The sequence below is a fragment of the Rhinopithecus roxellana genome, chromosome 14 (assembly GCF_007565055.1).
Source record: "Rhinopithecus roxellana isolate Shanxi Qingling chromosome 14, ASM756505v1, whole genome shotgun sequence".
NCBI classification, from domain to species: Eukaryota; Metazoa; Chordata; class Mammalia; order Primates; family Cercopithecidae; genus Rhinopithecus; species Rhinopithecus roxellana.
In genome coordinates, this window is record NC_044562.1 from 94,508,132 (window position 1) to 94,527,146 (window position 19,015).

At 43.4% G+C, this 19,015-nt stretch overlaps 1 protein-coding gene across 8 annotated transcripts in view; it reads right to left on the minus strand.

The window, feature by feature from the left end:
- KLF7 (Kruppel like factor 7) overlaps window positions 1-18,534 on the minus strand; it is a 93,752-nt gene extending 75,218 nt beyond the window's left edge. For 4 of the 8 annotated variants that reach the window (XM_010386076.2, XM_010386074.2, XM_030916247.1 and 1 more), the window contains exon 1: window positions 16,767-17,364. In XM_010386076.2, coding sequence (XP_010384378.1) covers window positions 16,767-16,868 — 102 coding nt within the window. In that variant the 5' untranslated portion in view covers window positions 16,869-17,364. Of the gene's footprint in view, window positions 1-16,766; window positions 17,486-18,066; window positions 18,188-18,270 lie in introns of those variants that run through there. The other 4 variants (XM_030916250.1, XM_030916249.1, XM_030916251.1 and 1 more) reach the window with 4 other exon arrangements.
- Window positions 18,535-19,015: the final 481 nt, after the last annotated feature.

The window sequence follows — 19,015 nt, forward strand, 5'->3', positions numbered from 1 at the left end:
TCCTTTTGTTCAAGACAACAAAAACAAAGGAATGTCTCCTTACACCCAATTCTGTGTTCTACCTAAAGGATGCAGTTTCCATCAGCTATTAGGGACTGATAAATCTGTCTTTTCCCCAGTCCCACCCAGTCATGTTGATTTCATAGTCAATAATAAGAAACTGGTGTGTGTTCTTTTTGGAGAAGAGTCTTCAATAATTTTCTGAGGAGAAAAAATTAAAAATCTGTTAAAGCAACACCCCCACTCAGAGCTGTCACTCTCTCTCCAGGAGGCTCTGATTTTGTCTTCTAGACTAGCCGTACATTTTTCTAGCACTTATCACTGCTGAGGTTCAGCAGGGGTGCCAGACTAACAAAGAGAAAGGGGCCTCCTGGGCCCATACCCCAGGCTTGCCCATATCTGCTCTACCGGCAGCACTGTTAGTAGTCTAAGAAATCTCTGATGATCCATCCCGGCTGACTCCTGTGCTCAGACTCTGCTCAGCGGTGGCGCTGTCCACTGTTGACAAGGCCCTCCTGTCAGAGTTACTAGCAACAGGAAGACATCCGGACAGGCTCTCACAGACAGAGCTGCAGATATGGTTTCATTTCAACCAGTACTCTAGGTAAGGCAGAATGATAGTGCAGCTTTCTACCTGACACCTGGGATCCCCAATCCTTGTCAGCACAGCACCTGTCGTAAGCAGGATGAAAATCTCAACATACTCATTTGAGGAGTTCACAGGGGCTTGGCCAACACAGTCAATGTGGTCCTTCGGTCTGAGTTCAACCTTCCTTCTGAGCTGCAGTTACCTTCTACCAACTTTATCCTGGGCTGGGACAAGAGTCTGCATCTCTGAGAGCAACATATTGCTCTGTCATTCTGACCCCAGTGTGCCATAAACTAGCAGGTTTCCATGGAAGTAGACACATAGGTAAGTCCAGGACTTCCTATCCAGGTAAGTCCCCATCTTCTTATTATCTAACAACATGTGACAGTGTATTGTTAATGAGTCACTGTGGCCACACAGACGTCTACCTTCAGAAGCAAACAGTCCCCAGAATTTTCAGTTTTACCCAAAACCCAGACTTCCTTCATCCCTGAATACCACCGCCACCCTCTCCCCAAACCACACACACATACACACACATACAAATAAATGCACATGATTGTTTCATGAGTGTGGTAAAACATAATTGTTAAGAATGTATTTTAAAAAATAAAGAGAAGCATATTATATCTATCCAATAGTTACACAATACTGTATTCCACAGACTAAGTTTACTTTGCAAAATTTAGTTTAAAGCAAACACACATGAATACACACGAAATAAATTACAAAGTTTTACGTCCCCATTTAGACAACCAGTAGGAAATTTTTCAAAGTACCACATTAAGGCACAGTAACAGCCCCATTGGAACAAATAAAAAGTTACTAAGTTCCTGCTCGGAAAACTGAATAGAAATCATAAAGAGGAAGAAAGCCAACAAGAAGTAATGGTTTAAGGCATGAAACAAAAGCCTCCCCTACTGCAGAATGGAAAACAATTACACCATACAGCATGTAATAGTTTACAAAGCACTTTCACATCCATATAGCATTTGATTAGAGTAATCCTACTATTATAAGCCCTGCATTTCATATGGGAAACATAATTTAAAAATTTGCTTTGTTTTATACTGATAAAGTCAGGACTAAATTCCAGGTTTTCTGATGGCAAATCCCTTGAATTTTCCACGATACTAGTATTTTTCAAACTTCAATTTCATTTCACCTTCACGGATTTTTACCAAACCAGCGTTCTATCTGTACAATCATTCCCCTATTATTTTTAGTTTTAATTGCCTCACTAAGGCATTATATATTAAGGCTGCATGTGTTTTAAATTCTTTTCCTGCAAATGTTCATTAATAGAAGATAATCATAAAATTAAAAACAACAAAATCAAAACAGTATTACAAACTTTCAACTGGATGTTTGCCTGTCAAAAGCTCTGAGTGTAAGACCTGTTCTCTTTATTTAAAAAAAAAAAAAACAATGGAAGAAAGGAAGGGAGGGAGGGAGGTGAAAGGGAGGGGTGAGGAGAGTTTACTAAGCCTTAGAGAGGTGTTAAAGACACGGTACCTCAAAACTGATGGTCTCCTTGAGTTAGAAGGACTGAAAGAAAATAGCAATGGGAATAAAACTGCCTCTCAAGGTAATTCTGTGTTATCAACTCTGTGCTCATGAAGCACTGTGTAGCTCAGCCCACCCTTCGAGAAGCAGTTCCCTCAGCCCTGCTGCACCATGCATTGTGTTAACACGTGAATTTTTTGTTGAGACAAAGTCTTGCTCTGTCACCCAGGCTGGAGTCCAGTGCTTGATCTTGGCTCACTGCAACCTCTGGCACCCGGGTTTAAGCGATTCTCCTGCCTTAGCCTCTGAAGTAGCTGGGATTACAGGCACGTGCCACCACACCCAGCTAATTTTTGTATATTTAGTGGAGAGAGGGTTTCAGCATCTTGGCCAGGCTGGTCTTGAATTCCTGACCTCGTGATCCACCCGCCTCGGCCTCCCAAAGTGCTGGGATTATAGGCGTGAGCCACCACATCCGGACTGTGAATATGTTTAAAATATTGAAAGGAGGCTCACAGTTCTTAAGGGCCCAATAACTGGCTTGGATTTAAATAATGATCTCTGAAGCTCAGGCCAGTAATGTGCAAATTGAGGAGGGCGGCAGGGAGGGATTGGAAAGAGATGTCTAATGCTCCTCAAGTTCTGCTATTTGTGAAGTCCTGATCTCTATAAATATGGGACATAAAAAAGACCTCCTGGATGCAAAAGCTGGAGGAAAAAGGCAGGCGCATTTTGGGTAGGAGGACAACTGGTTTGCATTCTGGTTCTCTTTTGCAGGGAAAACTGTGCAAGGACATTCTATGACCACATAATGTCTGCCTTTCCCTTTCTTTTTCTCTCTCTTCCTTTTTAGAAATTTTTTTTTTCAGAAATATCTTAATAGTAGCTAATTCACACAGTTAAATAGTCATTGGTTTTGAAAAATTTTACACACACACACACAAAGTAATAATAATCTTGGGCCTTTATTTGGCACTCAAAATTTTTTGAAAAGAAAAAAAAAAAAGACAATCAGAGATTGGAAAAAAGGAGGAACACCCAGTAGCAAGTAATTTTTTTAAATGGCTTTTTTTAATCAGGAAAAGAATGACCCTAAAAATCACCATCTGGTCAACCTAAATGATATCCTTAGTAATATAAGGAAGTTAATATAAAAGAATACATTTTTTTAAAAACACTCCTAATGTAGAATAGCATCCTAAAAGCATTAGAAAAGGAAGGCCAAGTGCCTTGCTGGCAGTATTTGAGTGCCAAGGGTAGGAAGCAAACACATTACTTGATTCTCAGGAAAGTACTTTATTATAATACCCTGGACTTTTTCAGACAAAAAGCATCACTTCCTCAGTGAAACAAGTCATATAAAATCCACTTCCACAAAAAAATAAGCAGTTACAGTGGTTAATGGAATTCTCTACAACATGCTTCTATGTCAGACTAAGAAAACTAAGAACTGGTTACATGTTTTTTTACACACACACACACATACACACACATGGAGTTTTTACAACAACTGACCAGCTGGGTCTCTGGGAGTGGCAAAAGAAACTGTGACAATAACAGGCTTTTTTGTTAATGAGGGATGTCTGATGGGAAAAAAAAAAATTGTTTAGTATTGTCTCATTTTACTCCCACTTAGACCAAGAGGCTGCATGCTCAGGAAAATCAGAGTCAGTTTCCAAATTGGAAAATGTTACAAATACCAATAAGGAATGAACATGCTCTAGAGCAACTGCTAAGCCCAGGCAGGGGGAGGGGTGAACCAGATGGTCTTTTCCATCCCAGATTTCGATGATCTACAACAGAACCTGAATGACTAGGAAAAAGTGAGATGCGATTTGGAAATTGCTTTATAAAATAGAATCCCAAACAAAGACACTCAACAAGGCAGAGAAATCTAAAAGGAAATGAAAATGGTTCTGGGTGAGAGTAGAAAGCAAGCCAGTTTGAGACTAAGACTGAAAAATAAAGCTTGTCCCCAAATCAGAACATTTTAGAGGGGAAAGTGCCTTAGAGACATGCTAGTCACAAGCCCAAATGCATGCTCACTGGGCCAAACATCAGAAATTAAGCCAGGTGGAAATAGTGGAGACAGGGTTAATTGAAGAGTGCACGATCTGCCTAAAAGCATTCAAATTAAAAGGAATTGAAACATGCATGCTGGCCAAATAAAACACATCTTCAAGCCAGTTCAGTCTAGGAGCTTACTGTTTGGTTGTCTGATAATCTCACTGTTCCTAAATCTACCTTCACTGTTCACATGAGGAAACTGAGGACCAGAGAAGTCACATCATTTGATGATAACCACAGAGCAGTGAGTGTATACAGCAAAGCCAAAGTGCTAGGATCATGTTATACACTGAGATGATGTTAAACAACAGCAAAAAAATAAGTGACATTAAGCCGAAGTCCTCCTCACGCCTTTGGTTCAGGTACACTCAGTTCACATGGTTTATTCTTTTAAGAACAAATTAAATTATCATCTATTTAAACACAAAGCTAGTGAGAACTGGGGGAAGAAATAGAGGGAGGTTGTGCTAAAAAAGAAAGAAAAACAACAATGAAAGGTTCAGAGTCAGACATTTTATTTCTCAAAAACAATAGTTAAATTTACAGTTAAATGTGCTGCCCTGAGTAAGACATGGCAAATAGAGCCCATTTTATAGATGGATAAAGTGAGGCACTTAGAATGATTGTGTCATGGTTTATTTTGTAACACATTTTTTAAAGTTAGGTGTTCAAGTTTCCTTCTAGATGCTTCTCAAAGAGCAAAGTGAGAAAAATCACTTCCATTCCTGGTATTGGCTATTAAGAATCTTTTTTTTTTTTTTTTTAGTGTAATTCCAGGGTTAAAAAAAAAACAAAAAACCTCAGGGAGATATATCAAGTAGTGGAAAATCTTCGCAGGAAAATCATGAAGTAGAGAGAAGGATGAGAACATCCTCCCTTGGGGCAGCTGGAAAGAGAGTAGACAAAGAACCGAAAAGTTCCTTTGGGGAGCCCACCTCCTGCTAGCCAATGGGACTTTCCTTCCCTGGTTTCTCTGTAGCTAAGAAAACACAAATATATAATCCACAGAAAGAGAGAATGCAGCCTTCACACAGGGCTGGCATCTCTGAAATAAATCTCTCCATAGGTGCTAGGCTAAACCTTAAATATGAAGATATAATCTTTGAGTTTTATAGCAGCATATGCATGATTCTTCCCCTCCCCCATAAAATTCCCGACAGGAACAACCACATCAAATTATTGCTTTTCAGAGGCCAATTCAAAAACACCCTACTTTATCACAGAAAGAATATTCCTTATGTATGTGAGTGCTTCCATTATGTCTTATTTGAAGGGGGAAAATGAAATAAAAATCCTATCTGAGATATTTATAGATCTCATAAAACCTGATTCACTCTCATAAGCTGCAGTAAGCTCAGTCATCAGGTAAGGCAGAAATGGCAGGTGAAGTAACCAGCACTGTATTATGTTATATATGCCTAATTCTGGTTCCTAAAAAAAATAACTGCATGCGAGAAAAATGTAAGATACGTAAGTCGTAAGTCAGACTGGACAGAAAGAAAGGGAAACAGACTGGACATTTGCATGAGCAAGCCAAGCAAATTCCAAGGATGTCAAACTAGGCCCAGTTTCCGGGGGTGATGGGTACTGCTAGTCCTCCCCCAGTTTCAAGCACAAATTACTTAATGAGAGTTTCCCTTGTGGATGGATAAAGGTACACCATATCCAATGCCCAGCATTCCGCTTTCCCCTGCCTTCCATCATTTATTATCTCCTGGGCACTCCAGGCTCACTGGGATCTTCAAGAGACCAAAGACACCACCGAGAGAAAGAGCACTGTGCCTCTGTGTACTATTATTGAGAGGAAAATGGGGAAGGAAAGAGCATTTGTTGAGTGGATGTTATGTGCCAGACACTAGGTCAGAGAGCTGATTCTCATCAGGAGTTAAGAACTCCACAAATGACAAACGAGACTCAAAGATGTTAAGTGACTTTCTCAAGGTTCCACCTCTGCTTGACTTCAAAGCCTTCATGTAATTTGTCTACTAGAAAACACTGTGACCTTAAAAAGTGCCTCACACAGTCCAGTCCTTTTACAGATAAGAAAACCAAAGCCCAGAAAGAAGACAGACCAATGAACTACTGAACTACTGGAATCCATACAGGGCCACTGATGGCCAGGTCACAACCTTTGGCTTCTGCCCTAATGTCTCCCACCTAAACAGCAGTCAGTATTGATGTAACAATTAAGAGTGCTGGGCCCTGCTGAGGCTTGGATCCCAGCTCAAATACTTCCAAGTTGTATGATTTTAAGCAAGCCATTCAATACCTCAAATCTCAGCTTTTCCTTCTGTAAAATGGGGATAAATAGAATATGCATTTCATACGCTTGTTGTGAGCATTCATTGAAATGATGGATACAGGTGCTCAAATGAGATCATCTTTAGGAAGTGTCCAATACATATGAGACAGTACTATGATGATTATTTTTGCGACAGGAAGATTAGCCAAGTGGAAAGAGGGAAGAGAAAAGTTTATTCCACTAACGGTTTTTTGCAACTCATTTGCTTTGCAGCCACAGTAAGACAACTTGCTTAAGCCTCCTGTGCCCCAATTTTCTCATCCCTGAATGGGAAATTCTGTAATATCTGTCTGCTCCCTAGTTACAGAAAGAATGTGCCAATGACAAAAGACCAGGAGCAAAACACCCTGAGCCCTTCAAACAAAAGCTCAGCACAGATGTTTGTTAGATTCTCATATGCAAACATGAAAAGCCCCATCACAGTGGACATCATCTCTTGGTCCATATTAAAAAAAAGCAAGAACCTTGAGAAGGGGAGGAGAATGTACAAATTAGGGCTGAACAATCTTAGAAGAAATGAAGTTGACTCGGGTCTGACCTTGAGCAGCATCTCATCACTCTCAGGAGAATCCGTTCTGCATAGGGCCCCACAGAAGACTCCTTCAACACCACAGTCAGAAGCTGCACTTCACGAACATGGTCTGTAGTGACCATATGAACAAAGGCTAAAAGCTCAAAAGGCAGGGGGTGTTGGGGTGGAAAGAATCTATTTCCACTCCTTTGTATGCTGAGCAAATTTGCCGCCTCTCCAAAAATAAGCACCAATGTTATGACCACTCCATTGAATTCCTGCTAACTCGGCTCTGGAAGGTGAATGTGAGAACGGGGTCAAGAGCAGGTGGGCACTCCCTTGCAGGGCAATTGGCTCTACAGCTAATTGCCGTTTTCACAGCTGGGTTGAGCTTTCCAAAAGGCATCCTTCAACCCTGAGCTCTGAGCTCCTCTCCTGATGTTCTCTCTTGCCAACCATACCCCCATCAAAGACAGTTTATAGATGAAAGGATGTAGCTACAGGACATACAATTTTGCAAACATCACAGTTTGAAAAAGAGGCGTTTCTAAGGCTTCTTTGTGAAGATCACTACACGCCCACAGTCATTACCACAGGAGCTAAGCCTTCTATGGGTGTGAAGGCAGCCTCCTTGCCTGAATGTCCTCGGCAGCAATTCTTCCACAGTTTATTTTTGCTCCTCTTACTAGAAAGATGGATCCTTTGAAATTCTTTATAAACAGAGTCTACTTCCAAACACTGTGGTTGGTCAGTAAGAAAATGGAGAGCTGCTACCTAATGCCTCTCCAGCATCGTCCAACAGATGTACATGCATGCATCCAGCCCTTTCAAACCATAGAGCAGGATGAGGTGAGTGGAAAATCATGGCCAAGGGCCTACTGAGAATGAATTATTTGAAACCCAGCAAGGATGGAGTTTAAAGCCCAATACCACAAAGTTTCCAGAAATGGAATTTGACCAGGTTAAGCAAACTCCTGAAGGGTCACAGGAAATGTGAGCCAAAGAGACTGCCTTAGACACTTTAGGGTGAGGGAAAGCAAAGCAAGAAGGATGAAACAACACTTGGGCAGCTGCTATTAACAAAAGTGCCAGATGAAGCACATCCACCAGCATGATCCTATTTTACTATAAACCTCCGGTCTGTGTGGATTCCAAATTACACAAGACATTAAATATTTCAATAAAAGTAGGTAACCCCAACTCTGATATACCATTAAACCCTCTATACATCAATGGCTCAATGCCTTGGCTGCATATTGGAATCGCCCGAAAGCTTTACAAACACTGATGCCTGGGTCCCTCCCAAAGAGATACTGATTTTATTGGTCTGGGGTGCAGCCACGACTGAGAACCACTGAAAAAGGCATAGTCAAATCTTAAGTCATAGTCATAACACGCTCCTCAAATAACTATCGAATGCCCACTGTGTGCAAAGCTTTCTAAGAAGCAGGTGATACACTAAAAGTTGACTACCAAAACTACACCCAAGGCATCAACTCCTTCTTAAAGCATAAACCTAACAGAAAAAATGACACAACAGAAAAGAAAAAAAAAAAAAAAAAGAAAGAAAAGCTTTATTACAACTCAAAACTGTAAAGCATCATGAGGCAGTAAAAAGTTCTGCACAAGAGTATGGAAATCATAGCAGTTACAGTTGGCTGGTAGCAAGGGAGGGAGTTTGGCACCCGTTTGAAAGTTAAGGGATAGGTGGAACTTGGACAAAGAAAATCAGGAAGGGGAGAGGGAGGAGGAGGAAAAAGGCTAAAGAAAACAACAAAAATAAAGACAGAAGCAGGAAAAGCATGGTCACTTAATTTGGATGGCATTTACTACACGTGAAAAGGGGGGAAACTTGCAAATACTATGTAGACCCAGTCTTGGAACACCCGAACTCTTGGAAGTTTGGCCTCATGCTATGTATAAGAGGGAGCCATGAACAGTTTGAAAGCAGGCCACCTGGGGTGATGGTGGCAGAAAGGCAAGTCCAGGGAGGTGACAGGGATTGTGGCAAGGCAATGGCCAAGGCTGTCATCCATGACAGGCTGACGCTAAAGCACCTCAGAAGCCACGTCAATGGGATTTTTCAACTAATTTTAGACTTCTGCTAATTAGATCTTTTAATCTAATTTTTCATTAGATTCAAGAAAAAGAAAGGAGTTACAATGACTAGAATGTCAAACTCAGATCATGAGACAAATAATCACATTATTAAAAGAAATAGGGAAGCCAGGAAAAAGGAAGCAGTCCATGGAAGAAGTTGATGAGTTAGGGGTTTAGGACATATTCAGCTGAAGTGACAGTGGAACAACCCCAAAGTCCATCTTGCTTGTTGCTTATTTCCGGTTAGAAAACAATGAGGGCCTGAAACCCAGGGACATATCTGGAGGTGGAGATGTAGATTACAGCTGTGAGGAGATGAAGACGCCCTGAACGAGGAAGAAGATTTTAACCTCTAAGATGTCAGCAGTGAAAGAGATCTGTGAGACACATTCCGGGACAGAACTTTCACCATCATAATTACCAGAGATTCAAGGAGGTAGGGAAGGGCAAAAAGTAACTGGGGAAAAACTGGGGCAAAAAAGTCAAATGAGCCCTTCCATTTTCCTTTCCTCATTAGGGACAATGGTAAAAATGAGGCCTACTTCATCCATCAGACCTCAAAAGACTTTTTGAAAAACCTCTCAGAGGTTGAGTTTCTTCACTACTGCTACAACCCTCTCAAGAATTTAAATACATTTCAAAAGATTTTCATAAACTGGCACATGGGTTGCTGGTAAAGTTTTGGGCACTCTCTTTGCTGGTGAGGTGTCAGAAACAAAGCAATTTCATGTTTGTTGCTTTCTACTTCCATCTAGTCCTATATTCCATCCAACCCCCCTACCACATATGCCCCATTGCATACCCTTCATACAGTCACTCCATTTGTTATTATTTAAACGACAATAATTTTTATAAGACTCGAGTTATAATTGGGGGCTATTTTGTCGGTACAGTGAATATTTTCCAATTTACCACACATTAAAAGTGGAAAAAGAATCAAATTACACAAGTAAGCCTTCTCCAAAATATTCAATAACTTGGTCCAGAACCTAGCCAATCCCAAAATTCCGTGTACCAGTACTCTTAAAACTAAAAAGGGAATTTTCTTGCCTCCTTGAAGGCGAAAAAGAAAGAGAAAAGAATCAGAAGTGAGTCAAGGTACATTCAGGTGACGGAAAGCAAGTAAACTGGTCTGGGCATCTGAGAGACCTGGGCCCTGAAACCATCAGTGTTAATAAGCTGTGTGACCTTGGAGAGTGTAATGCCTCTGGCTTTAACAATCACTTAGTTCAACCCTAGTACTTTAGAATTGAGGAAACTAAGACCCTTTCAAGATTTGATATTCTGAGATTCTATGTTCCTCGCTTTGGTACAAGGCTGAGAACCTGACTTTCAAAATGACCCTCAGGAAATGTCAATACACCCACATTCAAAAATAGATATCGCATATGGCTCTATGTTAATTATTTTAATTACCTCTAATCATTTCCGAATGGCACAGACATGGGCACTGTTTCCTGGCCATTATGGACATGTGTATTCACACGGTATACTCATCTGCCCTAAAAGTATCCAGCCCACAACATGCCATTAGCTGAAAGCTTTTTCACAACAGAACTTAGTAAATCTCAAGCATGTTTTATAAACAAGGTTGGAACAATGTGGGTAACACAGACAGGCACAGGTCAGTGTTACAACACAGAACTGAATGTTTCTTTCTTTCTTTCCTTCTTTCTGGCACTCACGCTCTATTCTGTTTAACTTAATTGTGAACATGCATTCTCTGTCCTACTAGAGTCAAGCTCCTAGAGGGTAGAATGTATATCCAATTCAATTTTGCATTGCCCAAATACAGTATTATGCACATAACAAGGGCTTAAGGAATGAAGTATTTACTATGGAATATTTTCTATACTTGAATATAAACAACAAAAATCCCACAAGGTACAATAGGTCCATCTACCAGCTCAATGAGGAATGGTATCCCCCTGAAATCAGAAGTCACTCCCACCTCAATTGGGCTGATACTAGACTCAGATCTCAAGGCTACTGCAAACGCTCAGCCATAACATTTATATATCAAGCATGTGGTACTGCTCCAATGGAGTCGGGATGGACACGATACGTTTAAACAGGACCAAGTTCTTAGGATCACACCAAATACTCCGAGAAGGAATACTAAAGGGACATAGAGCGGTAGAAATAATTCTGCCAATTAGCAGGAACAAATCAGGGCAAGGTGGGAGCAGAGCAAAATCACGAACAATCTTAGGTAATAGCATGTCTCAGTAATGGCAACACTTTGTTTATTTGGGGAATGTTAGATAGAATAAGGATATGTATATTCTAAAACGAGTATACAATATAACAGAGAGGAGTGTTTTTTAACTTGTCAATGTTACATGCAACATGAATAATCAGACACTAATTTGTTTCACCAACTTTAGCACCATTAGTAGTCGAGTTTTCTAATCACTGTACTTGGTAAAATTTGGCATTTTGGGGTTAAAACATTCCCCCTTCCCCCACCGTTTATGCTAAGCAAGCAGTCAGTTGATTTGGGAGAACAAAGGGACTTCTGGAGAGAGGAAATCTCTGCCCCTCACCCTCTGGCACCATTCAAGTTAAGTTGGGGAGCTGTCCTAAACTTTCAGCAAATCGCAATTCTAACACATACGCTAACTGATATATCGAGTGAACTGGAATCACAGAGCCATTTTCTGCATTTGCCAGTCGTGGGGTCCAGCAAAGATAATTAAAAGCCCATTGTACAATACTATAAAATGAAAAGATAAGGGGTATCCACCGACCCGTCTGGAATCAGACCAGTTATCCTATCAACTTCAGCCAGATGGGACTGGCCAGAGGAAACTGTATTCTTTCCTCAACAGGCACAGAGAGCGATTAAAGAAGACTGTAATGTCTTCTTGTACTCAAAAAGTTAAAACACGAGAATTCTCTGAAGGGAGTAGAATGTGAAGATTCATAAGCGAGTGGCTATTAAAGTCCCCATTAAGACCCTCTCTGAACTATCTCCACTTAAGTGGAGAGGCAAATTAGCCCCCACTGGCATTTATGTTTAGAAGAGGCTGACAGAAAGAAGCAGCCCACATTTGGACGCTTAAGGTCTCTGACATACCCATACATAAATCATTTCAGGGCAAGGCTGTCATCCTGCATCTTCTGCTCTGCCTTTTAAATGGATGGGACCCCAACATCCCATTCTCCTCAGGGTAAGGAGTGGGGGTGGGAAGTTCATGGAGAACAAAGAATAGTGACTTCCTTTTCCCCCTACTAAGGACAGATGTAGTAAAAAAATAACTACATTACAACGTTTGCCCACTTTAAAATACCAAACTGCAAACAGGTAGACTGAATGATAATGTTTGAGAGCCCCTAAATCTACACAAAGATGTGTCTATTAAAGGAACATGGAAATGAATCTATTAAAGAAAGGCTAAGTGTGATTGATTGCAGTCACATGTGCTTTCATTTGTAGGGCTACATCTATTTAGTGATTGCATCTTTATAAAGATAAGATACATTCTGGATAACAGGGGCAGTTACATTTTTATTTCATCTACCAAGTTGCTGTTTCAAATAAAGAAACAGATTTACAGTAACTGTAGAACACACAAATCACATACAAAAAAAAAAAAAAGCCAGTTATTTTATCCTTTCAGTGTGGCTAGCAAGGCTCCTTTGTGTCTACAAATTTCCCTGGGTGGTGCTGTTGCCAAGAAATTCTAATTCATGACAAGGTTTTCTGCGAATTGGGGACAGAGGCAAACCTGCGGACGGACAGACCCTACAGTTTGCTTTGTCTTCTGGCTGATACAGCACCTGGTGGCCCAGGCCTGCAGAAGGAAGTGCACAGGCAAGATCTTCACATAAAAGGAGAAGTAATGTGGCTCACAGACCAAATCCCATCCCTGGTACCATGGGGCTGTTCTTGGAATGCAACCATTTCTGTAGGTTTTCCCCTAGAGATTCCTTATACCAAAGGCCCTCATAAAAATTGTTTCAGGGTGCCTGAAACCAAGATGAAATTGCAGTGCTATGGGGACACTTTAGTCCTTACAGTAGCCAAGTATGCCATTAGTTTAAAACAATAGGGGAATGGGGGAGGAGAGAGGAATGTTCTATGATTTATTTATTTGTTTCCAGTAGCAGTGGAAAATTTTCTCCGAGCAAAGAGAGACCTAAAACTGACCCCATCTGCCAATTATGAATCAGCATTAACAATAAACATAATTCCATAAGACTTTTCAAGCAAACATGAGATGCTCCTCAATGACACGATGCAAAGCTAAGTCCAAATAAGACTTAGATCATCACTGCTTGACCTGCACTCATGAAATAGCAGACTAGAGATAGAATATATAAAAGTTCTAAAAGTCTTTGTATATTCTAGAAGAAAATAAAAGCATTGCATCATATTCTTTTTATTTTCTAAGTCAGCAGTGTGTCTAAAAACAAAATCATGATTTCTATTGGCAAAAACAGTCATGAATGAGTTTCCCTTTACCCATATCAAGTGGTACCCCATAAGAAATTCTGGTTTCTGTCCTACCCTTGACCTTTTCCTACTTTTGCTCAGACAGCTCTTGGAAATTTTCCTACAAGTTTTCAAAGCGCTTAAGGCTGGTAGTCTTAAGAATTGTGCGTCAGCTGAATTCTATAAAATAATAGACCACACGAGCACAGTGTAATTTACAGTTATATGACAGGCAGAAAGATGATGTTACTTGGGCCAAGTGCTTAAGTATGCAGTCAGAGCCCAGGAATGGAGAGCTGTTAATGTGTGACGTCCATTTGGATTTCAGAATTATACCAGCAACAATTATTTTCAGACTTGGAGCTATGTGGCTAAGGCATCATTGCCAGAAAATCCAATGTCAAAATGAGGATCTCCCTGACAGGAGGTGGCCCTGCCACAGTCAGTGACTTTGTCACAGGTTCACTGACTATTAGGCAGGACAATTATCCCATATCCTAAGTTTAAAATAAAATCCCCAAATCATTTATCTTCAATTTTTAAATGTAAAAGTGTTCTTGAGTTTATCATCGAAGCCACTCTTTCTCTAGAAACCAAGTCAGATTATCAGAATCTCCACATTTCGCTCATCTCCACGAGCCCAGGTACATTGTTCACTTTAAGAAGAACAACTAATAATTACTCCTCATTTGACCTCTAAAATCTGATTACCCCAGAGCATAAGGAAACTTCTTCCTGTCTGGGGTTCTTTGCAGAAATCTTGCTGAGCTGTTTTGAGCAAAAGAGTCTCAAAATTTCATCATCTGATAGTTGATTTGGAACTAACAGTTGCATATCACCATCACCACCCCTTATAGTCAGAAGCAGCAAGACGGTTTGGGGAGGGGGAAGAAGGAAGGGATAGAGGCTAAAGGTTTTGTCATCAGTGTAAACCTATGGTCCCAGTCGCCTTTATATAGAGCAGTTGTGACTATGGAGTCCAGAGCATAAAGCTCACTGGAGTGATATATTGTTTATTAGTGCTTCCCCACAAGTTATGCATCAGCATTGGCTATAAGCATGCTGCTGAATAAGTTGGCTAACGGTTTTAAGGTGAGAGTGGCTGGCAGTTAGAGAGGGTTAAGGCAAGAAGTGAGGGGGTTCCGAGGGGTGAAAAATCCTTTGCCTGTAGAAACTGAAATAGAGCTTCCCTGAAGGGGGAGGAGGCAGAGGAGCAGGGGGAGGAGGGGAGAAGGAAGAGCAGAGATGGCTTCTTAGGAAACAATAGATCTAATACATCCTCTAATTGTCAAACCAGTGATGTTTCTTTGCAGATCTAGAGTTTGTCCTGGATGGTCTAGCCAGATCTAGAAAAGCAGGTTTCCTGTGAAGAGACCTTCCTCCAAATCTGGCTTTACTACTCTGAAAACTTGAACCAAAACAAAGTTGCATGATTCATCAGTAGGGAACGTTCTAACAAATAAAGCCAACTTTCTTCCTTCTAACACTGCTTAACAGTCACAAACAAGGGCTGCCTTGGGCAGGCTGACTAAATCAACAGATTCCCTTCTCTAACCTGTCTAGACAGTTGTTAATATGCAACCGATTCCACACCAGTGGGCTGACAGTGTGAAATGAAGGCTATTTCAGAAAATGAAATTCAGGCAACATTTTGGTTTAATTAGCATTGGAAATAAAAGGAAGAAAAAGATCCAGTGAGGCCCTTCATGAGATACACTCTCGTTAAGGATAAGGATGCATCGAATAAAGACTTTATGCTAAAAATATGTGAACTGTGTATGTGTTCACAGAGAGACAGTCAAGCATCTGCCAGCGTCCTTGGACAGGAATGCATGTGTGGACACACTGACACCAGAGGCCAATACCTGGAGGAAAACTCACAGCCTCTGACCAGAAGAAAACTAGTAACAATGGTACAGTTAGAGGATCCGCTTTGCCACTCAGCTCCTTATACCAAAAGCCAAGCCTCTTTTGCTAAAGCAGCGACTGTTACATCTCAGCCTCAAGCTGGCAAATCCTGCTTTGGATCCCGGCAGAGGAAATTCAGCCGTTCATTAGCCTTAACAAGCTGCTGTCACTAAGCGGAGAAGTTACATGAGCAGCCACACACCGAGCCTCTCACAGCCCTCCCCTCAAGGGCAAGCGGGTTTCTCCAGGACGGACTGTACAAGTTCACACTTCCTATGTGCAAATCCGGACTGTCTTCTTGGACTTTCCATGGTGCACACTGTAGAATTTTTAAATACCCGTGTCCCCCTGCCCCCACCCACCATCTTTCCTGCAGAATGTCCCCTCAGCAGCTCCTAATCGCTGCTGAAAAAAACCACTGTTTCCGCAGCAGAGCCAGCACTTTCCACTGACCAGCACTTTCTTTATTCCACTTCACAAAGCCCAGTGAACTTGTCACCAGCCCCGCTTCATCCTCCCTGGGACGGCTAGCCAACTTGGCATCGGTGCCCTTCAGCATCCTAAGAGTTTCTTAACTAGTCCTCTAAGACAAAGTCAGAGGCATGGAAGCACACATCAGTCTTTGTCTGAGGTTGTGCTGCCTAACTAGAGAAGGACCCTAAACAAAAAAGAGAAACAAGGACACGCATAGAGGCATCACCCTGGGAAAACCTACAATGCATTGTCAGCCTCAGCTACATCTTCCCGTCCTCCTTGAGTATCTTTTGTCACTGGGCTCTTTTCTCTTTTGCCTACCTTCTAATCTCAAAATCAAGTTCCTATTCTTTATTGACACTCGCTAATTACTGAAAAACACTCCGCTTTGCTCCTGCCCACCCTCCCCCCGCCCCCCATCCGATGGTCGTAAGCACCAGTTGAAATAGATGAACCTGATTTCAGGTACCAAGTGGGTAGAGCTCATGCATGCGAGAACGTGGTCCCTGTCAGCAATCGCTAACACCCCAAACCACCTTCCCACCCGGCTCCTCCGAACCCCAGAAGTTCGGCAGGTCTCTGATAGGGGACAGCAAACCCGACAACGTGTGCGCAGGGATGTGTGTTGGGCGACTGAAACGCAGGCAGCTCGGACCGGCTGCTCAGCTCGGCACACTACGAGGTTAGGGGTGGGTGGAGAGGTAAGCGCAGATGACTGTTTCAGAAAACATTTTCAACAACAGACAGCCAAAAAGGAAGGAAAAAAAAATCAAACAAACAAACAAAAATTTCGACCCAGAGCCCACACCAACGCAGCCCCTGCGTCTCCGCCGCCACCACACGATTTACACAAGTAATTTAAATCATTCACCTGCTGCCAGGTCTCCTCCAGGGATGGCAAAGCTGAGAAGTAGCCGGTGTCGTGGACAAGTTGTAGCTCCTGGAATATACTATAACTAGCCAACACGTCCATGCTGCTGCTGCCGGGCAAAACGGGAGGCAAAACCCTCCCCCGAACACAGTTGGGGCTGTTTGTTTGTCAGTCTGTCTGGCTCACCCCCCAAGAAGGCAGACATCCAGTGGCCCTTTTGTTTTGTTTTGTTTCAGTCAACTAAAAAGGAAAAAAAAAAAAAAAATCAATGCAGGAGAGGGAGAAAGGAGGTGAGAGAGGAGCGAGTGAGTGGGGTGGATGGAGAGAGGCATCCAGCGTGTACAGTGCAGACGACTGCCAGGAAAAGGGGACTTCTCCACGGGAGTAACAATTCCCTTCCAGGGTTCTAATCACTCCAGCTCGTGGATCAGGAAGGGGGATGCAAACTCACTGACACGAAGCTGCCATCTATTTCTGCAGCGCTGTTCGCTCCTAATGCAATCTTTGCTCTTTATTTTGGGAGGCTGCATTTTTTTCTCTCGCGATCGCTTCTCTCCCCCCCTTCCCTTCCTTCCCCACCCCCCACTCCATCCTTGCTAGTTTGTAGTCTTCCCCCTCCCTTTTCTCCTCCTCCTGCTCTTCCCCCTCCCCAAACTCCCTCCCTCCGCCCGGTTCTCCGCGCAGCCGTGGGATCTCGGAGGAGGGCGTCCATTAGGCCGCGTGTGACCATGTAAGGTAAACAGGGGGCTCATGAAGTCACTGAGGACCAATGGGGAGCCCGGAGCTGAGCCTGGGGAGGGGCTTGGCCCTGGCGGCGGGCGCGGATTGGCGCGCTGCGGATCTCCCTGCTGCCTTACAAGGCGGTGCGAGGCGAGCTATTTTTAGAGGGCTATATAAGGGGGCTGAGGCGGCCGCCCGGCGGCCGGGCAGCGCGAGCGTAAGGGACGGGGAGGGTCGCGGCGACACTCGCGCCAGCTCCCGGGACGCCAGGGCGGATGGGCTCGGGCTGGTCGCCGGCCTCCAACCCTCGACTAGGTGCCTGGCGGAGCCCGGTGCGTCCGGAGCCCGCACCCCTCAGAGGGGTCGCGCGTCGCCGCCGCTGCGCTGAGGCTGGCGGTCGGGAGGTGAAAGTCCGGATTGCGGGGTCAGGACGCCTCCTGGAGGGGGCGCGGCGCAGGGGGCCGCGCGAAAGCCGCCGAGGGCGCGGAGCGGGAAAGAAGGACACTGGCCACCTCGCTTCCGCCTGGGCACGGGGCAGGGGGGACCCACGCGTGGCGGTGCCGGGGAGGTCCTCACGTACTCAAAAACAAGCAGAAAAGGCATCCAGGGCCCGTTCCCGAACTCCCCACAGACTGGCAGGGTGCAGAGAAGCGCCTGAGGAGGAAGTGCCACACAATGGGCGAGAACAAAGGGGAGCGGAACGAGACCGCGGCCTGCGCCCGCCCCCTGCTTGCGCACAGTCCCCGCCCCGCGCCGCCGCCGCCCTCCCGCGCCGCCTTCTGACCCTGAGCTGGAGACCCGGTCTGGAGTCCGGCGGCTAGAGTTGGTTGCGAGGGGCCTGTTGCTCGAGTGTGCGTTGAAGAGGCTAGAGGGAGCCTAGGTAGATGTGGGAGGCAGGCTGGAGCTGGCAGCTTGCGAGGCCTTTACGTGAGGCTCACCATGGGGTCTCCAGCGAGTTGTCTGCAGAGCTGCGATGGTGAGAGGAGGAACTCGATTTCTCGTTTTCTGGAGTTGGGATGTAGACATACAGAGATCTGTTACATCTGAGATGAGAACCCTGCACAATACACGTTAGGGTTGGCCAATTGTTTGCTTGACCTTAAATGGTTAGTGTGGTTTAAGCTTCCCCAAAATGCACTGTGAGCTGAGCTTCCACTTTTGGAATGATTGCAGAATTCGGTGCTTAAGAGATGAGAAACCGTTCTACCAGTAATGGAAGAAACACTTCACCTTAATCACCCTCCTTTCTTTCCCTCCCTTTGACTATGTAGGACTCAATAACACAACATTTGAAAGATTCTACTCTATGAAACAAGCACAGATTGAAATTCAGTATTTGCCGAGGAATATTAAACAGGAGTTACTGGGATTGAGGAAAGCCTGATTTATTTACTTGTTAGTGTCTGGAATTCTGTTGGCCAGATTCATAACATTCATTGTATGAGTATAATTGGTACATTTACTCTAATGTAGATGCACACGCATCTGCAATTAGATGTGCAAGGACGCTGCCAGCTAACTAGCTGCAT